This window comes from Oncorhynchus gorbuscha, linkage group LG10 (assembly GCF_021184085.1).
Source record: "Oncorhynchus gorbuscha isolate QuinsamMale2020 ecotype Even-year linkage group LG10, OgorEven_v1.0, whole genome shotgun sequence".
Taxonomy (NCBI): Eukaryota; Metazoa; Chordata; class Actinopteri; order Salmoniformes; family Salmonidae; genus Oncorhynchus; species Oncorhynchus gorbuscha.
Window position 1 is genome coordinate 52,644,146 of NC_060182.1, and position 26,741 is coordinate 52,670,886.

General features: G+C 44.3%; 2 protein-coding genes across 5 annotated transcripts in view; one reads left to right on the forward strand and one right to left on the reverse strand.

Annotated features, from left to right (window-relative positions):
- babam2 (BRISC and BRCA1 A complex member 2) overlaps positions 1–518 on the reverse strand; it is a 194,566-nt gene extending 194,048 nt beyond the window's left edge. The window contains exon 1 of the mRNA XM_046366379.1: positions 267–518. The gene's annotated coding sequence lies outside the window, so the exon portion shown is untranslated. The remainder of the gene's footprint in view (positions 1–266) is intronic.
- Positions 519–650: 132 nt separating this feature from the next.
- Positions 651–26,741, forward strand: part of rbks (ribokinase) — an 84,736-nt gene continuing 58,645 nt past the window's right edge. Inside the window, exons 1-3 of one of the 4 annotated variants that reach the window (XM_046366380.1) lie at positions 651–833; positions 12,168–12,178; positions 16,010–16,071. In XM_046366380.1, the coding sequence (XP_046222336.1) occupies positions 782–833; positions 12,168–12,178; positions 16,010–16,071 (125 nt within the window). In that variant the 5' untranslated portion in view covers positions 651–781. Of the gene's footprint in view, positions 834–12,142; positions 12,179–16,009; positions 16,072–26,741 lie in introns of those variants that run through there. The other 3 variants (XM_046366382.1, XM_046366381.1, XM_046366383.1) reach the window with 3 other exon arrangements.

Here is a 26,741-nt window from a genome sequence, read left to right on the forward strand (position 1 = left end):
ACATCTTTCCAACACTAGCAAAACATAGCTAGCTAACTTACTGCAATTGTTGTTCATGCAAAATCGAGTCAAATGAATGGCAGAGATAGCTAAATGTATTAACTAACGTTCGTTTACTTTCATTTTGATGTGTTGTTGTCGAAGGTTAGCAGCTAACTAAGTATCCATAAGCAGTAGTGGGAGGTTTTCCCAATAATTAACTAGAAAGCTTGCTAACGTTACATAAATTGCTGTCAAAGTCAGCTCAAAATTGGGAAATAGCTTACTTTATTGGAAATCCGTTAACGTTTAAATTTGTACAGCAAATAATCGATCGTCACTAGTTACCACAGTCCCAAAGTAAAACAATAAATATTCAAAAGTGATTAACCACACTGCTAAACTTATGCGTAACACTAATCTTAATTTTTTTGTTTTTATCAATTTTTACAACAGCCAATTTTGACTTCGTGGTTGTGTTAAACAGTGTAAACCCGAATCTTCCGGTAGATGTTTTTGGGGTCCTTTTCGGACCTCAAAGTCCATAGCCGGTGTGGCTTTTGCCGGTCTACAAAAGGCTCCTTTCATCCTGTGCTAGATATTTTTTTTGATACAACTCTTTTTTGTGTGTTAAAATAATGACTCCATAGAATAGATATTGCCTTTTTTTATTTGGTCAACAAATTCATTGGTAATGCATTATACGAGTCAGAACTAGCTTAGCTAGTAGAAATTCCAGAGCTGTCATTTTTCAACGTGTAACCAGGCACTACCTCAGTGGCAGATTTTGACGGTGCTAGCAATGCACTTTGGCCACTTCATAACAAGACAGCGAACTCAGAATTGGACATTAGGTAATGTGTTTATATCTTACATGTCCACCTTATTTTACATAAATCCAAGTAACTTTATGGCAGTGATTTTTGCTAGCTAGCAAAGTAAACTTTAGTCAAGCAAGCTAATGTCAGCCACTGCACCAAAGATGTCTAATTGTTCTATCTGTGACTGTTGGAATCATAGCGGATTAAATTCATCTCAGCGATTTACGATGGGAGTTGGGCAAGCAACTAGTGTGTGCTTACTGGAGCTCCAAGTTAGTTTTTTATTTAAAAAACGACTGATTTCAGCACCCTCCAATTACGTATGACATTGTTCAGTGTAATTGTGTGCTGACATCAGTCGTTTTTTATAAAAACGTCATTTTGTGACGTTGGAACTTCAGTCAGCCCACACTAGTTTTCGCCCATTTCCATTTTAAATTGTAGAGTTGAGTTTAGCCGGCTTTTGGCAGTGGTGGGAAAAAAGTACTCAATACCTTTTAATAGAAAATTACTCAAGTAAAAGTCACCCAGTAAAATACTACTTCAGTAAAAGTAAAAAACTATTTTGTTTAAAATATACTTAATTATCAAAAGTAAATGGAATTGCTAAAAATGTACTTAGTATCAAAAGTAAAAGTATAAATAATTTCAAATTCCTTATATTAAGCAAACAAATGTTTTATTTATTTATGGAAAGCCAGTGGCACACTGAAACACTCAGACATAATTTACAAACAGAGCATTTGTGTTTAATATGTCTGCCAGAGCAGAGGCAGTAGGGAAGACCAGGGATGAATTGGACCAATGTTTTCTTGTCAAAATGTAACAAGTACTTTTGGGTGTCAGGGAAAATGTATAGTGTAAAAATGACATTATTTCCCCTAGGAATGTAAGTGAAGTGAAAGTTAGCAAAAATGTAAATAATAAAGTAAAGTACAGATACCCCAAAAAACGACTTAAGTAGGACTTTAAAGTATTTTTAATAATAGTATTCATAATGACCAAGAAGCCAGTGTTGGGAGGATAAATTGGAGGATAAATTGGTGTTGTTACACCTTAGACGTCGAGGGGCAAACCGTGCCAATATTTCCTCCAAACACCGGCTTTGAGGGCATTTATCACTTTTATACAACGGGTTGCCAACATATTCTAACATGGATTTACGTATTTTCATTAAATGTTATTTTGATGAATTTATTCATACTATTTAATCCTTCCACAACGTGCCCCCACACATTGACTCTGTACCAGGACCCCATATATAGCCACGCTACCGGTATTTTATTGTTGCTCCTTAATTATTTGTTATTTCTATTTTTATTTTTTTAAATTAAAACTGCATCGTTGGTTAAGGGCTTGAAAGTAAGCATTTCACTGTGAGGTCTACACCTGTTGTATTCATCGCATGTGACGAATACAATTTGATTTGGTTTTATAGTCCCAAAACAAATCTCGGGTTGCCACCCAAGTTGCTCGTTTTATCGGTTCGGTTGCTAGAGACGCAACCCAGTCGTTCAGTCTTTTAGTTCTGTATCTATGGACGCGACCCAGTCGTTCGTTCTAAATGTTCCATTGCCGTACTGTTAGCTCATCAACTACATCTAACTTATTCACATCAAAAAAGTGCAGGCAGAATAACAGCAAAGTAGACACATTTGCTCAGGCTGTTTTCTAGTGACATTTATTTGGATACATCCATAACAATATGCTCACTCGTCAGGACACGTCCAGAGGAGCTAGCCAACAAAACAGCTAACACAATCACTTCAAAGTGAAGCTGGAAAGACTGCAAACTAACCGCACTTCATTTCGTTTGACCTTTTGTCAATTGACATTTCTTTGTATATATCCATAAAAATGATACCAGCTGATTCATGATTTCGACTGGGTGAGAAACGCTCTCTCGTCCTGACTCCCAACACGTTCATTACTATGGGACAGCAGGAGATCGAATTTGAATATTGAAACAATGTTGCTAATGTCGAAAGATACAGATAAGATGGCAAGGTTTATACAAATCTCCTCTGTTGAAAACTAAATGTTAGTCTGAAGGAAATGTGAGATGATGTCTAAATGCTTTTTTTTGTGGAGATAAAGTTTACAAAGTGCCTGGCTGGGTAGATGAGACAGTGGATTGCGCAGTCAGATGGAACGGTGTAAATAGGCATTTTAATGTCATTAGAGTTAGCTGGTGGTAAATTGTCGTATAGACACCGACAGGAAGGCGGTTTTACCCAATCAGCATTCAGGATTAGACTCACCTGCTGTATAATAGGCAATAACAAACACTTGGACCATATAAACTAAAGTTAATCTTCAACAGTGAATGCTGTGTATGGCCTATTTCACAGCTGGTCCAAAGTTCCTAACCAGCTATTGACTAGCAAGCCTCTATTGGCCTAATATGTGCTGTAGTAGCTAGCCAACTCTGTTTCTAGCTTCACAATGAACAAAAACACAGAAATAAGCACCAAGACAAGACTGCACAATGGAGGTAAAACTAAAATGACAATGGACTGGAACACCAGGACACCGATTTGCTACTCGTGCTATGTCTAGAAAAATTAGGAATGTTTGGAGAAACACTGATTAATTACCGTCATGCCCAGACAGTGTGTGAAAGGCTTGAATCCTAGGGGGAAACTTGATTTCTTGCATACTCTCTCCTCAAAACAATTAATTGGATGGAGTTTGGTGAGGCACAAGACAAGGACAGATGCTGTTAGGAATCACATCAACAAAAAATCCTATATTCACATTGGGTCAAACTGTGTCAGTGTGGCTTTAATCATTAATTGCCATCATTGCATTGATCCCCTCTCAATGAGAAGTTGCCATAACCTGATGGAGTGGAGTGAGTCCCAAACCATACTAAACAAAAAAAATGAATGCAACAAATAAAGTGGTGGTCCCATGGTTCATGAGCTGAAATAAAAAATCCCAGTACCATACACACAAAAAGCTTATTTCTCTAAAATGTTGAGCATACATTTGTTTACATCCCTGTTAGTGAGCATTTCTCCTTTGCAAAGATAATCCATCCACCTGAAAGGTGTGTCATATCAATAAGCTGATTAAACAGCTGGGGACAATAAAATACCACTCTAAATTTTGTCACACAACACAATGCCACATATGTCTCAAGCTTTGAGGGAGCGTGCAATTGGCATGCTGACTGCAGGAATGTCCACCAGAGCTGTTGCCAGAGAATGTTAATTAACAGAATGTTAATTTCTCTACCATTCTCAACCACTTTCGATGGCCACTGTTATGCTGGAGAAGTGTGGTCTTCATGGATTAATCCCGGTTTCAACTGTACTGGGCAGCTGGGAGACAGCCTGTATGGCGTCGTGTGGGAAAACGGTTTGATGATGTCAACGTTATGTACAGCGTGCCCCATGGTGGTGGTGGGGTTATGGTATGGTCAGGCATAAACTACAGACAATGAACCCAATTGCATTTTATCGATGGCAATTTGAATGCAACAGAGGTACCGTGACGAGATTCTGATGCCCATTGTCGTGACATTCATCCGCCGCCATCACCTCATGTTTCAGAATGATAATGCAAAACCCCATGTCACAAGGATCTGTACGCAATTCCTGGAAACATAAATTGTTGCAGTTCATCCATGGTCTGCATACTCACCACACGTCACTCATTGAGCATGTTTGGGATACTCTGGATCGACATGCACGACAGATTGTTCCAGTTCCCGCCAATATCCATTAACTTTGCACAGCCATTGAAGAGGAGTGGGACAACATTCCACCAGGCCACAGTCAACAGCCTGATCAACTCAATGCAAAGGAGATATTTTGCGCTGCATGGGGCAACTGGTGGTCACTCCAGATACTGACTGGTTTTCTGAACCACGCCTAGGGCTGTTATGGTGACCATATTACCGCCACACCGGCGGTCACAAGCCATGAAGGCAGTCAAATTCCACGTCACTGTTTAAACACGGTAATTATTCTTCTCCAAGCTCTGATGCTGCTGATGGTCATTAGTAGATTACCCAACTTGCTAACTGCCTGGTACTCACCACTTTGTTGTCCCTCTAATCACTCTGATGTCAATGCAAATGTAACCAAAAATCTTATCAAACACTTCATTAGAGCTGAACAGAGTGGTGGCCTCTATTAGAAAGAGTAACCCAACCGCTTTCTATAGGCTAGGCCTACTACAGTTGAAGTTGAAAGTTTACATAAACTAGTTTTAATGACTCCAACCTAAGTGTTTCAAACACTCCACAAATTACTTGTTAACAAACTATAGTTTTGCCAAGTCAGTTAGGACATCTACTTTGTGCATGACACAAGTCATTTTTCCAACAATTGTTTACAGACAGATTATTTCACTCATAATTCACTGTATCACAATTCCAGTGGGTCAGAAGTTTACATACACTAAGTTGACTGTGCCTTTAAACAGCTTGTAATATTCCTGAAAATGATGTCATGGCTTTAGAAGCTTCTGATAGGCTAATTGACATCATTTGAGTCAATTGGAGGTGTACCTGTGGATGTATTTCAAGGCCTACCTTCAAACTCAGCACCTCCTTGCTTGACATCATGGGAGAATCAAAAGAAATCAGCCAAGACCTCAGAAAGAAACTAGACCTCCACAAGCGCCTGACGATACCACGTTCATCTGTACAAACAATAGTATGCACGTATAAACGCTATGGAACCACGCAGCCGCCATACCGCTCAGGAAGGAAACGCGTTCTGTCTCCTAGAGATGAATGTACTTTGGTGCGAAAAGTGCAAATCCATCCCAGAACAACAGCAAAGAACCTTGTGAAGATGCTGGAAGAAACCGGTACAAAAGTATCTATAGCCAAAGTAAAACAAGTCCTATATCGACAACCTGAAAGGCCACTCAGCAAGGAAAAGCCACTGCTCCAAAATCTCCATAAAAAAGACAGACTACGGTTTGCAACTGCACATGGGGGAAAAGATCGTACTTTTTGGAGAAATATCCTCTGTTCTGATGAAACAAAAACAGAACTGTTTGGCCATAATGACCATCGTTATGTTTGGAGGAAAAAGGTGGAGGCTTGCAAGAAGAAGAACACCGTCCCAACCGTGAAGCACAGGAGTGGCAGCATCATGTCGTGGGGGTGCTTTGCTGCAGGAGGGACTGGTCCACTGGAAAGTGACCTCCATTCACTATTTATAACCCTGCCCATTTCGAGACATGATAATGGTCCATTTCTAAATCAAAACCAATTTCATCCATATATTATTTAGTATATGCAAAGACAAGATTAAACCAAGAATGGTCTGTTAGGTGACAATAATTGCCTATTACTTGTAAATGGAGTATTATCACTTGTGATAAAAGCAGAAATACCTTGGAATTGAGCTCAGGTGCATCCTGTTTCAATTGATCATCCTTGAGATGTTTCTACAACATGATTGGAATCCACATGTGGTCAATTCAATTGATTAGACATGATTTGGAAAGGCACACACCTGTCTATATAAGGTCCCACAGTTGACAGTGCATGTCAGATTAAAAACCAAGCCATAAGGTCGAAGGTATTGTCCATTGAGCTTCGAGGCAGGATTGTGTCGAGGCACAGATCTGGGGAAGGGTACCGAAACATTGCTGCAGCATTGAAGGTCCCCAAGAACACAGTGGCCTCCATCAGTCTTAAATGGAAGCAGTTTTGAACAACCAAGACTCTTCCAAGAGCTAGCCACCCAACCAAACTGAGCAATCGGGGGCAAAGTGCCTTGGTTAGGGAGGTAACCAAGAACCTATATGGCACTCTGACTTAGCTCCAGAGTTCCTCTGTGGAGATGGGAGAACCTTGCAGAAGGACAACCATCTCTACAGCACTCCGCCAATCAGGCCTTTATGGTAAAGTGACCAGATGGAAGCCACTCCTCAGTAAAAGGCACATGACAGCCCGCTTGGAGTTTGCCAAAAGGCACCTGAAGACTCTCAGACCATGAGAAACAAGATTCTCTGGTCAGATGAAACTAAGATTGAACATATTTTGGCCAGAATGCCAAGTGTCACTTACATTTACATTACATTTAAGTCATTTAGCAGACGCTCTTATCCAGAGCGACTTACAAATTGGTGCATTCACCTTATGACATCCAGTGGGACAGTCACTTAACAATAGTGCATCTAAAACTTAAGGGGGGGGTGAGAGGGATTACTTATCCTATCCTAGGTAGTCCTTAAAGAGGTGGGGTTTCAGGTGTCTCCGGAAGGTGGTGATTGACTCCGCTGTCCTGGCGTCGTGAGGGAGTTTGTTCCACCATTGGGGGGCCAGGGCAGCGAACAGTTTTGACTGGGCTGAGCGGGAGCTGTACTTCCTCAGTGGTAGGGAGGCGAGCAGGCCAGAGGTGGATGAACGCAGTGCCCTTGTTTGGGTGTAGGGCCTGATCAGAGCCTGGAGGTACTGAGGTGCCGTTCCCCTCACAGCTCCGTAGGCAAGCACCATGGTCTTGTAGCGGATGCGAGCTTCAACTGGAAGCCAGTGGAGAGAACGGAGGAGCGGGGTGACGTGAGAGAACTTGGGAAGGTTGAACACCAGACGGGCTGCGGCGTTCTGGATGAGTTGAAGGGGTTTAATGGCACAGGCAGGGAGCCCAGCCAACAGCGAGTTGCAGTAATCCAGACGGGAGATGACAAGTGCCTGGATTAGGACCTGCGCCGCTTCCTGTGTGAGGCAGGGTCGTACTCTGCGGATGTTGTAGAGCATGAACCTACAGGAACGGGCCACCGCCTTGATGTTGGTTGAGAACGACAGGGTGTTGTCCAGGATCACGCCAAGGTTCTTGGCGCTCTGGGAGGAGGACACAATGGAGTTGTCAACCGTGATGGCGAGATCATGGAACGGGCAGTCCTTCCCCGGGAGGAAGAGCAGCTCCGTCTTGCCGAGGTTCAGCTTGAGGTGGTGATCCGTCATCCACACTGATATGTCTGCCAGACATGCAGAGATGCGATTCGCCACCTGGTCATCAGAAGGGGGAAAGGAGAAGATTAATTGTGTGTCGTCTGCATAGCAATGATAAGAGAGACCATGTGAGGTTATGACAGAGCCAAGTGACTTGGTGTATAGCGAGAATAGGAGAGGGCCAAGAACAGAGCCCTGGGGGACACCAGTGGTGAGAGCGCGTGGTGAGGAGACAGATTCTCGCCACGCCACCTGGTAGGAGCGACCTGTCAGGTAGGACGCAATCCAAGCGTGGGCCGCGCCGGAGATGCCCAACTCGGAGAGGGTGGAGAGGAGGATCTGATGGTTCACAGTATCGAAGGCAGCCGATAGATCTAGAAGGATGAGAGCAGAGGAGAGAGAGTTAGCTTTAGCAGTGCGGAGCGCCTCCGTGATACAGAGGAGAGCAGTCTCAGTTGAATGACTAGTCTTGAAACCTGACTGATTTGGATCAAGAAGGTCATTCAGAGAGAGATAGCGGGAGAGCTGGCCAAGGACGGCACGTTCAAGAGTTTTGGAGAGAAAAGAAAGAAGGGATACTGGTCTGTAATTGTTGACATCGGAGGAATCGAGTGTAGGTTTTTTCAGAAGGGGTGCAACTCTCGCTCTCTTGAAGACGGAAGGGACGTAGCCAGCGGTCAGGGATGAGTTGATGAGCGAGGTGAGGTAAGGGAGAAGGTCTCCGGAAATGGTCTGGAGAAGAGAGGAGGGGATAGGGTCAAGCGGGCAGGTTGTTGGGCGGCCGGCCGTCACAAGACGCGAGATTTCATCTGGAGAGAGAGGGGAGAAAGAGGTCAGAGCACAGGGTAGGGCAGTGTGAGCAGAACCAGCGGTGTCGTTTGACTTAGCAAACGAGGATCGTTTGCTAATCCCTACGGTGAATCATGGTGATGGCAGCATCATGCTGTGGGGATGTTTTTCAGAGGCAGGGACTGGGAGATTAGTCAGGATCAAGGAAAAGATGAACGTAGCAAAGTACAGAGAGATCCTGATGAAAACCTGCTCCAGAGTGCTCAGGACCTCAGACTGGGGCGAAGTTTCACTTTCCAACAGGACAATGACCCTTATCACACAGCCGAGACAACGCAGGAGTGGCTTCGGGACAAGTCTCTGAATGTCCTTGAGTGGCCCAGCCAGAGCCCGGACTTGAACCTGATCAAACATCTCTGGAGAGACCTGAAAATAGCTCTGCAGCGACACTCTGCATCCAACCTGACAGAGATTGAGAAGATCTTCAGAGAAGTTTGGGAATAACTCCACAAAAACAGGTGTGCAAGTTTGTGGCATCATAACCAAGAAGACTCAAGGCTGAAGTCGCTGCCAAAGATGCTTCAAGAAAGTACTGAGTAAAGGGTCTGAATACTTTTGGAAATGTGATATTATTATTTTTATCGACAATACTGTTCAAAATTTTACTTAGAAATTACTTAGAGGGATTACTTAGAAATGTCCTTGTTTTTTAAAGAAAAGCACTTTTTTTGTCCATTAAAATAACATCACATTTATCAGAAATTACAGTGTAGACATTGTTAATGTTGTAAATTACTATTGTAGCTGGAAACGGCTGATTTAAAAATGAAAAATAAAAATGTATTGAATATCTACATAGGCCCATTATCAGCAACCATCACTCCTGTGTTCCAATGGCACGTTGTGTTAGCTAATCCATGCTTATCATTTTAAAAGGCTAATTCATTCTTAGAAAACCCTTTTGAAATTATGTTAGCACAGCTGAAAACTGTTGTCTGATTAAAGCAGCAATACAACTGGCCTTCTTTAGACTAGTTTAGTATCTGGAGCATCAGCATTTGTGGGTTCAATTACAGGCTCAAAATGGCCAGAAACAAATAACGTTCTTCTAAAAACTCATCAGCCTGTTATTGTTCTGAGAAATTAAGGCTATTCCATGCGGGAAATTGCCAAGAAACTGAAGATCTCGTACAACGCTGTGTACTACTCCCTTCACAGAACAGCACAAACTGGCTCGAACCAGAATAGAAAGAGGAGTGGGATGCCTTGGTGCACAACTGAGCAAGAGGACAAGTACATTAGTGTCTAGTTTTAGAAACAACTGTCCCAGACTGCATTTGGAATATTTATTTCTCACGGCAACACAAAGCTGATGCCGCCGGGAAATTCAAGACATCAATTGCTTGTCAAATTGTGAATGAGAGACTGATGAAGTGTGTACGGCCTGCGCAAAAAAAAAACAAAGCAGAGCTCATGCCTTTCATGCAACTTTTTACAAAGCATCATGCAGCCTTACAACGTATTAAACATCTAAACATATAGCCCATCGTTTGTAGAACAACTAAAGTTACATTAATAACTCTAAATTAAGCATATACTGTAGGAGTACCTATTTATTAGTTAAACGCTGAACACAGAATAGCTTCATGTGCTCACTGCCTCAAATCGTTTGGAGGAAATATCCTTTCAATTTAATCAGCTTTGTTCAATTGTATTCTTATGCTATAAAATAATATAAATAATGCCATGGAATTCTAAGAAGATCTTGTCTGCTAAATTAACTTGTGTAGCCCATAGCCAGATGAGGACCTAACATAAGGACTAGTATGCTATTCTGTTCTTCTGAATTAGACTACATTTTCTTCATATCATGTTTCTTTAGACTTGTCTAAAATAAATAATGGATTTATTATGAATGTGTAGACTATATTACATGGATTTATTAGACTTTTTAAAATGTAGATGTACCAAAAGGTCTGCATCAGTAGCTTGTAGGCTATGTGTGGAAGCCAGTTGTGTTTGTTAATTAACGGTCAATTACCGTGAGACCAGCAGTTACCAGCTGACAGAATTGTGTGACCTCCACTGCCCTATCCACGCCCCTACCTTTTTTAAGGTGTCTGTGTACTCCCAGTCATGTGAAATCCATAGATTAGGGCCTAATGATTTTATTTTAATTGACTTATTTCCTTATAAACGTCTTCTCATTTTCAGCAAACTATGACTTTAATTGCCTACCGTCTGTAAGTTGTTAGTGTCTTAACGACCACTCCACATTAGAGGTCGACCAATTAATCGGGATGGCCGATTAACCACTTGCTCCTACCTGGCACGCAGGCGTCCCATCTAGAGCTCTGGAAATGCAAATGCGCTACGCTAAATGCTAATAGTATTAGTTAAAACTCAAACGTTCATTAAAATACACATGCAGGGTATTGAATTAAAGCTACACTCGTTGTGAATCCAGGCAACAAGTCAGATTTTTAAAATGCTTTTCGGCGAAAGCATGAGAAGCTATTATCTGATAGCATGTAACACCACAAAAGACCCGCAGGGGACGTAAACAAAATAATTAGCATATTCGGCGCTACACAAACCGCACAATAAAATATAAAACATTCATTACCTTTGACCATCTTCTTTGTTGGCACTCCTAGATGTCCCATAATCACTATTGGGTCTTTTTTCGATTAAATCGGTCCATATATAGCCTAGATATCGTTCTATGTAGACTGTATGATAAACAAAAAAAAAGAGCGTTTCATAACGTAACGTCATTTTTTTAAATTCAAAAAGTCGACGATAAACTTTCACAAAACACTTCGAAATACTTTTGTAATGCAACTTTAGGTATTAGTACACGTTAATAAGCGATAAAATTCATCAGGAGGCGATGTAACTTCTATAGGTGTCATCTGAAAAAAAACATGGCCGAGAGAGCTCGACCAAAACATCCGGTCGGAGAACGGAGGGAAGGAGTTCCCTTGAACCGGTTAGACCAAGAATCAATTGCGAATCAAATGACAAGACTCTAGACAACGTGTGGTAGCTGTAGGCGCTGAAACCTCGGTCTCATGTAATTCGGTTCACTTTGAACACTTCCTGGAAGTAAGCGCAAGGATATTTATTTCCATTTTCAGTGATCAGGTTTTCCTGCGCTATTCGATGAAACTCACGCTCTGTTAAAGTCACAGCCGTGATTTAACCAGTTTTAGAAACGTCAGAGTGTTTGCTATCCACACATACTAATAATATGCATATACTATATTCCTGGCATGAGTAGCAGGGCGCTGAAATGTTGCGCGATTTTTAACAGAATGTTCGAAAAAGTAGAGGGTCGACTTAACAGGTTAATTAGGGCCGATTTCAAGTTTTCATAACAATCAGAAATCGGTATTTTTGGGCGGCAATTTTTTTTTTTTGTAAAAAATACATAAATGTTATACCTTTTTATTTAACTAGGCAAGTCAGTTAAGAACACATTATTATGTTCAATGACGGCCTAGGAACGGTGGGTTAACTGCCTTGTTCAGGGGCAGAACGACCTTGTCAGCTCGGGGGATCCAATCTTGCAACCTTAGAGTTAACTAGTCCAATGCACTAACCGCCTGCCTCTCATTGCACCCACGAGGAGCCTGCCTGTTACGCGAATGCAGTAGAAGCCAAGGTAAGTTGCTAGCTAGCATTAAACTTATCTTATAAAAAACAATCAATCAATCATAATCACTAGTTATAACTACACATGGTTGATGATATTACTAGTTTATCTAGCGTGTCCTGCGTTGCATATAATCGATGCAACGCTGGGGGATGAGCGCATTTGTGAAAAAAGCACAAACGTTGGACAACTGTACCTAACCATAAACACCGATGCCTTTCTTAAAATCAACACACAGTAGTATATATTTTTAAACCTGCATATTTAGCTAATAGAAATCTAGGTTCGCAGGCAATATTAACCAGGTGAAATTGTTTACATTTACATTTAAGTCATTTAGCAGACGCTCTTATCCAGAGCGACTTACAAATTGGTGCATTCACCTTATGACATCCAGTGGAACAACCACTTTACAATAGTGCATCTAAATATTTTAAGGGGGGTGAGAAGGATTACTTTATCCTATCCTAGGTATTCCTTAAAGAGGTGGGGTTTCAGGTGTCTCCGGAAGGTGGTGATTGACTCCGCTGTCCTGGCGTCGTGAGGGAGTTTGTTCCACCATTGGGGAGCCAGAGCAGCGAACAGTTTTGACTGAGCTGAGCGGGAACTGTACTTCCTCAGTGGTAGGGAGGCGAGCAGGCCAGAGGTGGATGAACGCAGTGCCCTTATTTGGGTGTAGGGCCTGATCAGAGCCTGGAGGTACTGAGGTGCCGTTCCCCTCACAGCTCCGTAGGCAAGCACCATGGTCTTGTAGTGGATGCGAGCTTCAACTGGAAGCCAGTGGAGAGAGCGGAGGAGCGGGGTGACATGAGAGAACTTGGGAAGGTTGAACACTAGACGGGCTGCGGCGTTCTGGATGAGTTGTAGGGGTTTAATGGCACAGGCAGGGAGCCCAGCCAACAGCGAGTTGCAGTAATCCAGACGGGAGATGACAAGTGCCTGGATTAGGACCTGCGCCGCTTCCTGTGTGAGGCAGGGTCGTACTCTGCGGATGTTGTAGAGCATGAACCTACAGGAACGGGCCACCGCCTTGATGTTAGTTGAGAACGACAGTTTGTTGTCCAGAATCACGCCAAGGTTCTTAGCGCTCTGGGAGGAGGACACAATGGAGTTGTCAACCGTGATGGCGAGATCATGGAACGGGCAGTCCTTGTCATTTCTCTTGCGTTCATTACACGCAGAGTCAGGGTATTTGCAACAGTTAGGGCAGTCTGGCTCATTGCGAACTAATTTGCCAGAATTTTACGTAATTATGACATAACATTGAAGGTTGTGCAAAGTAACAATAATATTTAGACTTAGGGATGCCACCCGTTAAATAAAATCCCGAACGGTTCCGTATTTTACTGAAATAGTAAATGTTTTGTTTTCGAAATGATAGTTTCCGGATTCGACCATATTAATGACCAAAGGCTCATACTGTATTTCTGTGTGTTATTATGTTATAATTAAGTCTATGATTTGATAGAGCAGTCTGACTGAGCGATGGTAGGCAGCAGCAGGCTCGTAAGCATTCATTCAAACAGCACTTTTGTGCATTTTGCCAGCAGCTCTTTGCAAGCACAGCGCTGTTTATGACTTCAAGCCTATCAGCCTAATGGCTGGTGTAACCGATGTGAAATGGCTAGCTAGTTAGCTTTGTGTGCACTAATAGCATTTCAAACGTCACTCGCTCTTAGACTTGGAGTAGTTATTCCCCTTGCTCTGCAAGGGCCGCGGCTTTTGTGGAGCGATGGGTAACCCTGCTTCGAGTGGCTGTTGTCGATGTGTTCCTGGTTCGAGCCCATGTATGGGTGAGGAGAGGGACGGAAGCTATACTGTTACACTGACAATACTATAGTGCCTATAAGAACATCCAATAGTCAAAGGTATATGAAATACAAATAGTATAGAGAGAAATAGTCCTATAAATACTATATTAACTACAACCTAAAACCTCTTACCTTGGAATAATTGAAGTCTCATGTTAAAAGGAACCACCAACTTTCATATGTTCTCATGTTCTGAGCAAGTAACTCAAACGTTAGCTTTTTTACATGTCGCAAATTGGACTTTTATTTCTCCAACACTGTGTTTTTGCATTATTTAAACCAAATTGCTTTTTGGATTTTTACATGGCGCAAATTGGACTTTTATTTCTCCAACACTGTGTTTTTGCATTATTTAAACCAAATTGAACATGTTTCATTATTTATTTGAGGCTAAATGGATTTTTATTGATGTATTATATTAAGTTAAAATAAGTGTTCATTCAGTATTGTTGTGATTGTCATTATTACAAATAAAGAAATAAAAATCGGCCGATTAATCTGTATCAGCTTTTTTTGGTCCTCCAATAATCGGTATCTGCGTTGAAAAATCATAATCGGTTGACCTCTACTCCACATGTTCATTAATTGTTTATGGTTCATTGAACAAGCATGGGAAACAGTTTTAAACCCTTTACAATGATGATCTGTGAAGTTATTTGGATTTTTACGGAATTATTTTTGAAAGACAGGGTCCTGAAAAAAATGACTATTGTTTTGCTGAGTTTATGAACTGTAACTCAGTAACATCTTCAAAATGGTTCTATGTTGCTTTTATATTTTTGTTCAGTGTAGCACTTGTCAATCTGGATTACCATTGTTGGCTGGGCTCCCCTGCCTGTTGCCAACCCCTACAACTCATCCAGAACGCCGCATTCTGGTGTTCAACCTTCCCAAACGTCACCCCGCTCCTCCGCTCTCTCCCACTGGCTTCCAGTTGAAGCACTACATTCCGGCTTCTATCATCCCCTCAGCTTTTTCTAAAAATAGATACAAAGGATTTGAAAATGTCTACATTTTTGTAATATAAAGTAGGCCTAAATTACCCCCATTGCATCATTTTATAGTTTATTTTATTGACACTTTTTCAAGTCATACACTTTCCATGTCCATCCTTACGACACAACTAGGCCTAGGCTAATCTCCATGAATATATCACCTTTTGTGTCAGTTTAACCCAATGAAAAATAATTTTGCTCCCTTTGTTTTGTCAAGAAAGACCAGGTTGTAGTAGGCTAACTGAGAAGTTGACTTAACTCATTATGCAAGTAAACCAGAATGTGAGAGGGGGCCCCCTGTTTTGAGTGGTCGGACATGCTTGCTAAAATTGTTTCTGCTGCAATAGGGGTAGCACATCTAGAAGACAATATGCTCAGAAATGTGGGAGAATTTAGCCTAGCTGTCCTAGAGCCAGCGGCCAGGCTTTCTGAGCCTTTTTACTGCTTAGGAGGAGATTTGAAAAGATTAACAGACAAGCATGAACTCTAATACATGCCAAGGATTGAATTAATTAAAGATTTTTCTGGGCTGTGTTCAGTCACGTGGTGTAGCATTGAAATAATCGCTGGGTTTAGATTGGCACCTGTCCAACTCTGAGAGAGCTGTGAATGCTCTATTTTTACCTTGTTCCAGTCAATTCATGGTAATATGGCAAAGACTGAGTTTCCTTTGAGTGCAGTTTCAGTATGATATGTTATTGTTGCTTGAAATGCCCCTAGCAGTGAGTATACTCTACGATTAGCCTAGGCATAGTTCTAAAAATGTGTGAAGAACCAGCTAATTCTGTAAAATGTTTTTAAACCCCTAAATCACATTACAATAAATATTTTCCTATACTCATGTTGGCTCCAATTATAAAAATGTCTGACCAGACTCTTAATGACGAGCCTAAGTAACCTTTGCTGAAAAGTGTGTTGCTGGGTCAAAGGGGAAGCTGTGACAAATGTAATAATTTAGTTTGTACTTAAAGCTAAGCTAACAATAAACAAATCTCTAAAGTATCCATTGCCTCCTGTGTGTCTCTCTCCAATAGACCATGACGGAGGAGGCTTTCGATGTGGTGGTGGTGGGTTCCTGTATGACTGACTTGGTCAGGTGAGTTGAGATCACTGAGAGAGGGATTGGATCAGAATTTGCCCCAAAGTACTTTTGAGAACTTATGGGAACATTTTGTAGAAGTTATTGAGTCACATATCAACAATACATCTATAGTTTGAGATGTCAAAATATGTCACATGTAGTTCTATTTCAAATAGATCTTCTCAATATTTCACTTGATTGAGATTCGCCCCGGTGGATTCTCTAATGGAAGTAGGCTACAAATTGCAGCGTCTGTTGGAGACAGACAGGTCGATTGGCGAATGAGGTGAGGCCTTCTCCTCTTTATAAGAGGCCCCTTGTGCTGCCTCTGATCATTCCTGATCACTCCTGAAGCTCTCCTAAGCATGACTAGATTTTCTGTCATCCTACTGAACTGTTCTCTGGTGAACCGCGAGGTTCATGCTGCCAAATGTAGGACCCCAGATCCTGTCGATAATGTTGAGTACTGACCAAAAGTAGTTTTGATTCCGCTATAATACATTTTTGACTGCTCATAGCTAGCGTCACAGGCTAGCTATCGAGACTTGGGTAGCCCACGCCGTGAGACTACAGCTAACTTGGCTAGCTGGAATGCTAGCTAACCTCACAAAGGACTAGTTTTTAGCTCAAACAGACAGACGAAGTAAGCATGCGCTTTCTCCGGCTAGCATTGTACTAACTAGCTAGGCTATGGGCCACGTGGCTGACGCTACTTAGCTTGTATTTCACTCAAGGAAAACTTTTTCTCAGAGCCATGGAACCTGCTGCCCCTGCTATGGAATGGAGGGAACCAAGCAGGATTCATGCCCCTGCTAGACTACCGGCACACCCGCGTTTGTGTTGGATGACACTATTAGCCAAAGACCCATACGACTCATGTATTGTCTTCCTGGGGTGAGAGCACGCAGCAGCAGTGCTCGCTACTCCCAAGTACTGCATGCACTTCAAGCGTTTCAATGAAGGGGAAGGTGGCCTCGTCATTGATGATAGCGAGGACATGACTCACCTCATCCCAGAGGAGGAAGAGGAAGCCGAAGCCGAAAGGCCTTCTTCTACCCTCAGCGGAGCTTCAATGCCCAACTACAGATACCGGCTTATCGATGTCTGAAACGGGCAGCATCCAGACTAAATATTGACTGGCCCGAACCCGTAGGGGTTAGAAGTGCTGAAATGGACTTACTCGAAGAGAGGAGGCTCCCCTCTCGCACCACTCCAGGTAAACAACTCCTCCCGGTTGTCCCATCTTGTGTGGCGGAAGCCCAACTTAACTGGGACAAGACCCTAACCACTAAAGTACAGACCAAGTACTTTAATAATATGGGTATTCAGAATATGGAGTTGGCCCCCGAGGGTTGAGCCGTTGCTGGCCAGCCACCTCAATCCTTATGTCATGTCACAGACTGGCATCTCCCTCCATGGGAATGCGGAGCGCTTTTCAGCCTCCATCTTCCAAGAGGTATATGTGTCTGCCATACGTTCAGTACGGGCATTCAAAATTATGTCAAAGCTGATGGCATACCAAGACGATTTGCTTATGGAGATGCAACAACTCCTAGCAAACAGTATAGCCAACCAGGGCCTATGGTTAGAGATCTGTGTCATTGCAGACTTCACCCTACGAGCCTCCAGAGGTGCTATCAAAGGCCGTGGGCGTGCCATGAGCCTTGCTGTGGTGGGGGAGAGAGCCCTGTGTCTTGAATTATCCAGCCTCTTGGACATAGCTGCGGGAAGTAGGGGTGCTGGTGGTAGGGATGCTCTCTGAACAGACATAATTTTGCTCCAGATGGTCAATAGCCTCTAAAATAAATGGCTGTGGATTAAGTTTTATCACAAGCACTTACAGTCGGGAAGGCCGCAATTTGGGCAGCATGTGCGCCAAATATAGAGCAGCTTGTTGCATTGTGTCCATAGATATAATCCATGGAAGGATTTTGGAACTTCTAACCTTGGCACTTTGACCGTTAAACTCATGGGTACACTAGCAATGGCTGCCAGTCCTGACTTGAATGGGAACATCCCATCGATGGATTATATGTCTATGGTTGGTTGTGGCTGTCAGTTTGACTTTCATAAATTTCAAATTTAAAGCAAATGCCTACTGCTGAAAAGAGAAGACTAATCTGTCTGTAGAAGCTAACTATTTTTCTCTAGTGTCTTATCTTGAGATCATGGCAAAGCGCATCGGCCATCACCGGCGAGAAGCCTATGCTTCATATTCATCATTGGGTGAATCAGTATCACTGGAAAGTTTCTTTTGTAGCTTATACTATATACAGTGCCTTCAGAAAGTATTCACTCTCCTTGACTTTTTCCAAATGTTGTTGTGTTACAGCCTGAATTTAAAACTGATTAAATAAAGATTTTTTTGTCACTGACCTACACACAATACCGCATAATGTCAAAGTGGAATTATGGTTTTTTGAAATTTTTACAAATAATTTTTGTTGTTGTTGATATTTTTACAAATTGAATCAATAAGTATTCAAACCCTTTTTATGGCAAGCCCAAATAAGTTCAGGAGTAAAAATGAGCTTAGCAACTATTTTTGAATAACTACCTCATCTCTGTACCCAACACATACAACATACAAAGGTCCCTCAGTCGAGCAGGGAATTTAAACACAGAATCAACCGTGAAGACCAGGGAGGTTTTCCAATGCCTTGCAAAGGGCACCTATTGATAGATGGGTAAAAATAGAAGCAGACATTGAATATCTCTTTGAGCATTGTGAAGTTATTAATTACACTTTGGATGGTGTATCAATACACCTAGTCGCTACAAAAATACAGGCGTCCTTCCTAACTCAGTTTCCGGAAAGGAAGGACACCACTCAGGGATTTCACCATGAGGCCAATGTTGACAGTTAGTTAGAGTTTAATGCCTGTGATAGGAGAAAACTGAGGATGGATGAACAACATTGTAGTTATTCCACAATACTAACCTAAATTGACAGAGTGAAAAGGAAGCCTGTACAGAATAAAAATATTCTAAAACATGCATCCTGTTCGCAACAAGGAACTGAAGTCATACAACAACAAAAATGTGGCAAAGCAATTAACTTTATGCCCTGAATACATTGTGTAATGTTTGGGGCAAATCCATTACAACACATTACTGAGTACGACTCTCTATATTTTCAAGCATAGTGGTGGCAGTATCATGTTATGGGTATGCTTGTAATCATTGAGGACTGGAGAGTTTTTCAGGATAAAGAAATAGAATATAGCTAAGCACAGGCAAAATCCAAGAGGAAAACCTTCGACCTCTCATCAACGAGCTGTTTTCGTGCACAGGATTGCTGCTTACTGGATGTTTTGTGTTTGTCGCACCATTCTCAGTAAACCCTAGACACCGTTGTGCGTGAAAAGTCCAGGAGGCCGGACGATTTTGAGATATTGGAACCGGCGCGCCTCTCAGTCGCTTAGGTCACTTGTTTTGCCCATTCTAATGTTCAATAAATCCCAAATGGAAGGTAAACAGTTGGATGAAATCAGACAAAACAAGCTCAATAACTCAATGTGTCACGTTCTGACCTTTAGTTCTTTTGTTATGTCTTTGTTTTAGTATGGTCAGGGAGTGAGTTGGGTGGGTTGTCTGTTAGTTTTTCTATGATTTGGTATTTCTGTGTTTGGCCTGGTATGGTTCTCAATCAGAGGCAGCTGTCAATCGTTGTCCCCGATTGAGAACCATACTTAGGTAGCCTGTTTTTCAACCTTGAGTTGTGGGGGATTGTTTTCTGTTTTGTGTCTACACCAGACAGGACTGATTAGTGGAATCTGTGTGGGTGCTGGACAGGTAGGATGACTGACAGTGAAGGTGAACAGGTGGTCACGTGTCAGGTGACAGAGGAATGTATGAGACTGAGGCAGGAATTCCTTTAACCATAAAGTGGTATATTTACTGGTAGTCTGTGCTGCATCACAAAGGAAACAAATAACATGTATACAATCAAATTCATAATCAAAGATCAAAATCATAGCAGTCATTATTAACAATTCACATTGCACAATATGTTTGAAGCGTGCGCTCCAAGCCGCACTCCGCGGTGATAACTATAAACAATAACTGAATGGCCCACTCTCCCGATCACCACAGATCATTCAGATGAAAGGTAAGAGTCGGTGGACTTACGTGGATTCATGGACGCACAGAACTTCTGGATCAGATGGATTTAGGGAAGAGAAAGCAGCGAGATCAGGCAATGGCAATTTCCTCCTTTTATGGAGTTGAGATCTGTTGGACATTTCCACCTGACCTAATTAAAGCGCCCCTGGCCCAGCTGAGTAAATGGCAATTAATTAAAGGAGTATTCCACCAACTCCATGGGCCTTTTCTACAGCCACCCCGGAAATTTGTTAATTTCCACATTCCTCAAAAAAGGCTCATTGCTCCCCATCCTCTGTCATCTCAGGGAGAGGAATCAGTCGGGCAACTGGCCGGATATATGTCCGGTTCTTCTTTTTTTGTTGGTCCATCAGCTGATCCTGGAGGCTGGGTTCCATGGCTTGGAAGGCTTCCTCTAACCTGGCTTCTCCTGCCTTGAAGTTCGTACCTCTGTCAGCCAGGATCTCGTAGGGTTTCCCCCGTCGGGAGATAAACCGCCGTAGGGCCATGAGGAAGGCTTCCGTATCCAAACTCTCCAGTAGGTCCAGGTGGACACATCTGGTTGTCATACACTTGAATAGAATGCCCCAGCGCTTTTCCACACGACGACCTAACTTGATCATCAAGGGGCCGAAGCAATCTACTCCTGTTGACCAGAAGGGTGGTTTAAGGAGGCGCAAGCGAGCAGGGGGTAAATCTGCCATTTTGGGCACCGTAGCTCCGGCCCGCCATCTCTGACATTCTACGCAGGCGTATTGGTGCTTACGAATGGCTCCTCGTCCTCCAATTATCCAGTACTTCCACCTCATCTCCCCATAGACCCTCTCTGGCCCTGGGTGGAGAAGCCGCTCATCATAACTCTTGATGAGGAGCCTGGTAAGAGGGTGTCTGGAGTCGAGGATAATTGGGTGGATAGCATCTGGGTCCAAAACCTCCGCTTGGCGCAGCCTCCTCCAACTCTGATCACTCCAAGGATTGGATCATATTCTGGGGCAAGAGAGAGAAGACGGCTGCCCTTAGCCACTTCCCTACCGGCTTTCAGAGCTTTTAACTCCTCAGGGAAGCTAACTGCTTGTGCTTGCTGGAGGAGTAGTGTCTCTGCCGCGAGGGAGGTAGGTATAGAAGCCACCCCATCTGAGGTCTGGTTTGTGGCTGTGATCAGATCCGGCAGTGTTTGGGATTGTGTTAGGTCAGGGAGAGCTGTTGTTGGTTCCGTAGAAATGCTGTAGCATTGGGCAGACTTCCTTAACTCATGAGCTTCAGTCGGTCGCGGAGGGGCCGCACGCCTGGGGGCTGTCGGCCACTCGTTCTCTGGTTGGGACAAGAATGGTGGTCCCAAGCTCCAGCGATGGGGTTTAGCCAATTCCTTAAGGGTTTTACCTCTAGTAATGTCATCAGCAGGATTGTTTATGCTATCAACATACCTCCAGTCCTGGACTTCTGTTAGGTCTTGGATTTCCGCAATGCGAGTCCCGACAAACACCTTATACCTGCAGGACTCCGACTTGAGCCATGTCAATACAGTGGTCGAATCACTCCAGTAGATGATCCTTTGGATTGGCAAGGTGAGCTCGGCTCGCAAGGTAGAGGCCAACTGGGCTCCGGAAAGGGCAGCACTGAGTTCCAGCCTAGGCATTGACAACTGCTTCTTGGGTGCGACCCTGGACCTGGCCATGACAAAGGAGACATGGGTGTGGCCTGCCTTATCCTCCACTCTAAGATAGGAAACCGCCCCATAAGCTCGCTCCGAAGCGTCACAGAACACATGCAGTTCCAGGCATGATCCCAGTTGGTCAACACAGGATGGTACATAACATCTTGGCATTTGGACATCAGAGAGCTCCGTTAACTCAGTTTCCCAACAGATCCATCGTTCCACTAGGTCAGCTGGGTGGATTGGTTCATCCCAGTCCCTCTTGGTCTGCCACAGGTCCTGGACTAAGACTTTGGCCCGTGTTGTGTATGGCAGGATATACCCAAGGGGATCGTATTGACTGGCCAGGGTCCGATAGATGGTGCGCAGAGTGGGGGTTTCGGTACTCGGGGATGAGCGGTGCTTATACCCCAGGGTATCTGGTAGGCAGCTCCACCTCAGTCCTAGAGTGGGCTCTTCTGGGTTAGCACCAGACTGCGTTAGCCATAGTTCACTGCTACTGGACCTAGCTTGTGGCGGGAGGTGCTGGATAACCTCCGCTCTGTTACTAGCCCACTGTCGGACCTCAAATCCCCCTTTGGACAGGAGATTCCGCACTTTATCAAGGAGTGATTTCGCTTCAGCCGTGGATGGGATGCTTTGTAAGCAGTTATCCACATAGAAGGCATTTTCCACTGAATCCAATACTTCTGGGTCACTGTCTGGATGCTCCCGTGCGTGTCTCTGCAGAGCGTATATGGCACAGCAAGGACTGCAGGTGGTGCCGAATGGGAGTACCTGCCATTCATAGATTGTGGGCTCTGCATCTCGTTCCATATTTCGCCATATGAACCGGAGCAGTGTGGTGTCGGAAGGCAGTAAACGAATCTGATGAAACATGGCTTTGATGTCTCCACTGATGGCTGTAGAGTGCTGCCGGAACCGGAGAAGGACACCGAGCAAGGAAGGACCTAAGGTTGGTCCGGGAGTAGACAGTCATTCAGGCTTTGACCAGCTGCTTGGAATGAACAGTTGAAGACAAGTCTATACTTCCCACCATGTTGCTGGATAACATGGTGAGGGAGATACCAGGATTCACGGAGTGCGTTTCCCTCTTCATGAGCTGTCACTTCAGTGACGTAGCCTGCCTTCACAAGGTTATGAATCTCTCGGTTATGAACTTCTGCAAGCTCAGGATTCTTCACCAGGCGTCGCTCTGTTCCACGCAGTAGTGGGAGTACAGCCCGTGTCGTGGTTGCCAGAGGAGGATGGTTGGGCACCCGTAGCAGTGGGGTTGCATACCTGCGAACGCCATCCATTTCAGTGGTGGTGGTGCTCTTCTCCAGGAGGTCTAATGCATAGGAGTCATTTTTCGAGCGAGTGACCTCCTGTAGCTTCCGGTTGGAGAAGGTGTCCATCTTCCTTAGCATCTCAACATTCCGAAGGAGGTCAGTGGCTGCATCTGGATTGCTTCTGGTGAAGAGGACTTGCTGTGACTGTACAGCTTGGGTGGAGAGAAGTAGATGGGATGGACCTTGCACAGCCCAACCCAAGGATGTATGGACAGCAATGGGTCCTCCTTCTGGTCCAGCTCGTATAGGCTCAGTCGGGGTGACGAGATGTGGGTGGTCTGACCCAATCAGGATAAGTGGTGCTACTCTGGCCAGGTTAGGAAGAGGCAATCCTCGTAGATGAGGATATTGTTTCTGTAGAACACTTACCGGGCAGGAGTGCTCTGCGAGATTCAAGCCATCTGCCGTGAAGGCATTGGTGATGTTATAGGCCACGTCCCCGTTTCCTGAAGGTGAAATGCTAAAGGTTACAGCAGAGCCTTTCATTTGGATAACATCATGTCGCACCGTTCTGAGATTAAGGGTCTCGGGGGTCCCTTCCAGGTTAAGCTGACGGGTGGCCGCTGTGAGAATGATTGTTCTTTCTGACCCATCATCTAGAACGGCGAATGTATCAATGCTTCTCCCTTCACTTTGCAGAGTGACCTTGACCACCTTCAACATGACCCTTGGAGACCGGTTCTGCTGGTCGAGATACAGCTCTTTTGCAGCTCCTACCATGAGCATACTCTGCTCCTTCTTTGCTTGGGGAAATAGATCATGCAACACGGTGAGATGGATTTCTTTACAGCGGTTGCAGGGTTTCCTCAATGTGCAGGTCTCCACCTTATGGCTACGGGCACACTTGTAGCATCGCTCGCCTGAAGTGATCCAGGCCTTCAATTGAGTTTGAGTGAGCTTTTTTACTCTGGGGCATGAACCAAGGAAGTGCCCCTTACTATTGCAATATGGGCAGTAAGGCTGGAATTTGATGTTCTTGCTCTTGAGAGGGGTCTTCTTCCGGGTTCCTCCCGGCCTCACTATTTAAGTACATGGTAGTGGGATTTGGTCTTTTCTGTCCCTGCTGGCGTTCAAACTCCTTCCTTCCCCCTGTGGCTATGGCGGAGATTGTGGCCTGGTGAGCGATGCTCTTCGCCTTTGCCTTCACCTCCAACCATGTGGCCAGGTCTCTGAGAGCATAGGTGCTTCTCGAGCCCTCTTTCAGGATGCCCTTATTCAAACAATGTTCAATGAAACTGTCTCTGAGGTACACTGGAAGTTTGCTAAGAAGCCTGTCCACGTGGGAGCCACATTTAAGCTCGTTCCCGTCTTCTCCTTCAACGGATTGGAGCATAGAGGTCAGGGATTGGACAGCCAGGGAGAATTCTTGGAAGGCAGCATGGTCTCCCATTTTAATTGGAGACGTGTTCAGGATGTTGTTTAGTTCATTCTGGACTAGCTGACGTGGCTCACCATATCTCGCCTTCAGGGCCTGGAGAGCTGCAGTGTATGGTGTTGCGGAGTGCATAAATGATTGGGCCAGCCTGTATGCACTTGGAAACCGCAAATGATCCATTAGTACTTGGTATTTGTAGCGTTCTGACAGATGACTGTGAATACCCAGTAGACTCTCCAATGCCATTTCCAAAAGGACAAATTCACTCTCCTTTCCATTTTCAAAGTATGGCAGTTTGGGTCTGGGAATTCCATAGGCTGAGGCTACTAGAAGTTTCATAATGTTGGCTCCCTCTTCTGTTTGCGTGAAGGATAAACCCGGGACTTCTGATGAGCCCACTGTGGCCTCATTGGGCCGGTCACCTACTGTCCCAGACCCACCATTTGTGGCAGCCGGAATTGGGCGAGAGCCCTCCGACCTGTTGTTTGAGGACTGGCCTGGCCCCGGATGAAAGGAACGATTTGCCTTGGTTGGTAATTGGCGGAAAGGCGAAGGAGTGATGCTTTGTCCAGATGGAGGAATGCTAACTTGTGTCACTGGCATAGAGGGCGTTGGCGGAGCGGCCCGTCTCCGTGCTCCGTGTTGGCTGTTGACCCCGGATCCTCCGAGGACTGTGTGCCATGCTGTACCAGAGGGGCAGATTGGGAAAGAAAGGCAGACAGTTCAGGTCCATGTGGAGGGGTGGTCAGGTCAACTCCCCGTTCGTTCCTCTCCAGGAAGGATGAGACCATCCGTGCCTCTTCTAATTCCCTTCTGGCTTGACGGTGCCGTCGCTGCTGTGCCAGGTCCTTGGCAATGGATTCCCTTTCCTGTAGAGCTCTACGGGCCTGCACATCCAATTGGTGACATCGTTCGTCAGCCTGTCGTTCCTCCTCAATCTGACGCTCAATTTCCTCCAAAGCTAATAGTTTCATCCTCTCTTGTAGGACAGCGGTCTGTGAATTGCTGAGGGCTAGTGAATGGCGGCTGCCATGGCCACTTCCAAAGGGGTATCCACTGGTCGAACTCCCACTCCGTCTAGAGTGCTTCGACAATTTCCCATTAGTTAAAGGGTGAGCGGAGCCTGCCTCTGGAAGCTGGTCGACCTGTGCAGTGGGAGTTACCTCTTCCATAGGTTCCTCACGTAGACCACTTTCCTGCTCCAAAGCAGTTTCCGGTCCTTGGCTCAGAGGGGATGGTTGATGGCTGAAACATATAGTTGATCCATCAACTCTTTGAGCTCTGGTGGGCTTGCCCTTTGATGTCGGAACCTCGACCACATAGTCCTTAAGATAACCAGGTGCTTGCCTGGTTCTTCTGGTGCTCCTGGTAGTTGAGGATGAAGCCTTTGTTGCTTTAGGCTTAGCTCCTGGATATTTCCTTTGTTCCAAGACCTTTCCCTCAGCTGCTCTCTCCTCCTCTCTTCTTCCTTCCAGTGGAGACAATTCTTCCCTCTCCGCCTCCATTTCCTTTTCACCTGTCTTTGGTTCAGTCATCATCCGGCTCAAAGGACCATTGAAAGATTAGTGAAATCTGTGTGGGTAGCTGGACAGGTAGGATGACTGACAGTGAAGGTGAACAAGTGGTCACGTGTCAGGTGACAGAGGAATGTATGAGACTGAGGCAGGAATTCCTTTAACCATAAAGTGGTATATTTACTGGTAGTCTGTGCTGCATCACAAAGGAAACAAATAACATGTATACAATCAAATTCATAATCAAAGATCAAAATCATAGCAGTCATTATTAACAATTCACATTGCACAATATGTTTGAAGCGTGCGCTCCAAGCCGCACTCCGCGGTGATAACTATAAACAATAACTGAATGGCCCACTCTCCCGATCACCACAGATCATTCAGATGAAAGGTAAGAGTCGGTGGACTTACGTGGATTCATGGACGCACAGAACTTCTGGATCAGATGGATTTAGGGAAGAGAAAGCAGCGAGATCAGGCAATGGCAATTTCCTCCTTTTATGGAGTTGAGATCTGTTGGACATTTCCACCTGACCTAATTAAAGCGCCCCTGGCCCAGCTGAGTAAATGGCAATTAATTAAAGGAGTATTCCACCAACTCCATGGGCCTTTTCTACACGTTCATTCTCCTTTGTTATTTTGTTTAGTGTTCTCGTGATAATAAATTATCAATATGGACACTTACCATGCTGCGCATTGGTCCT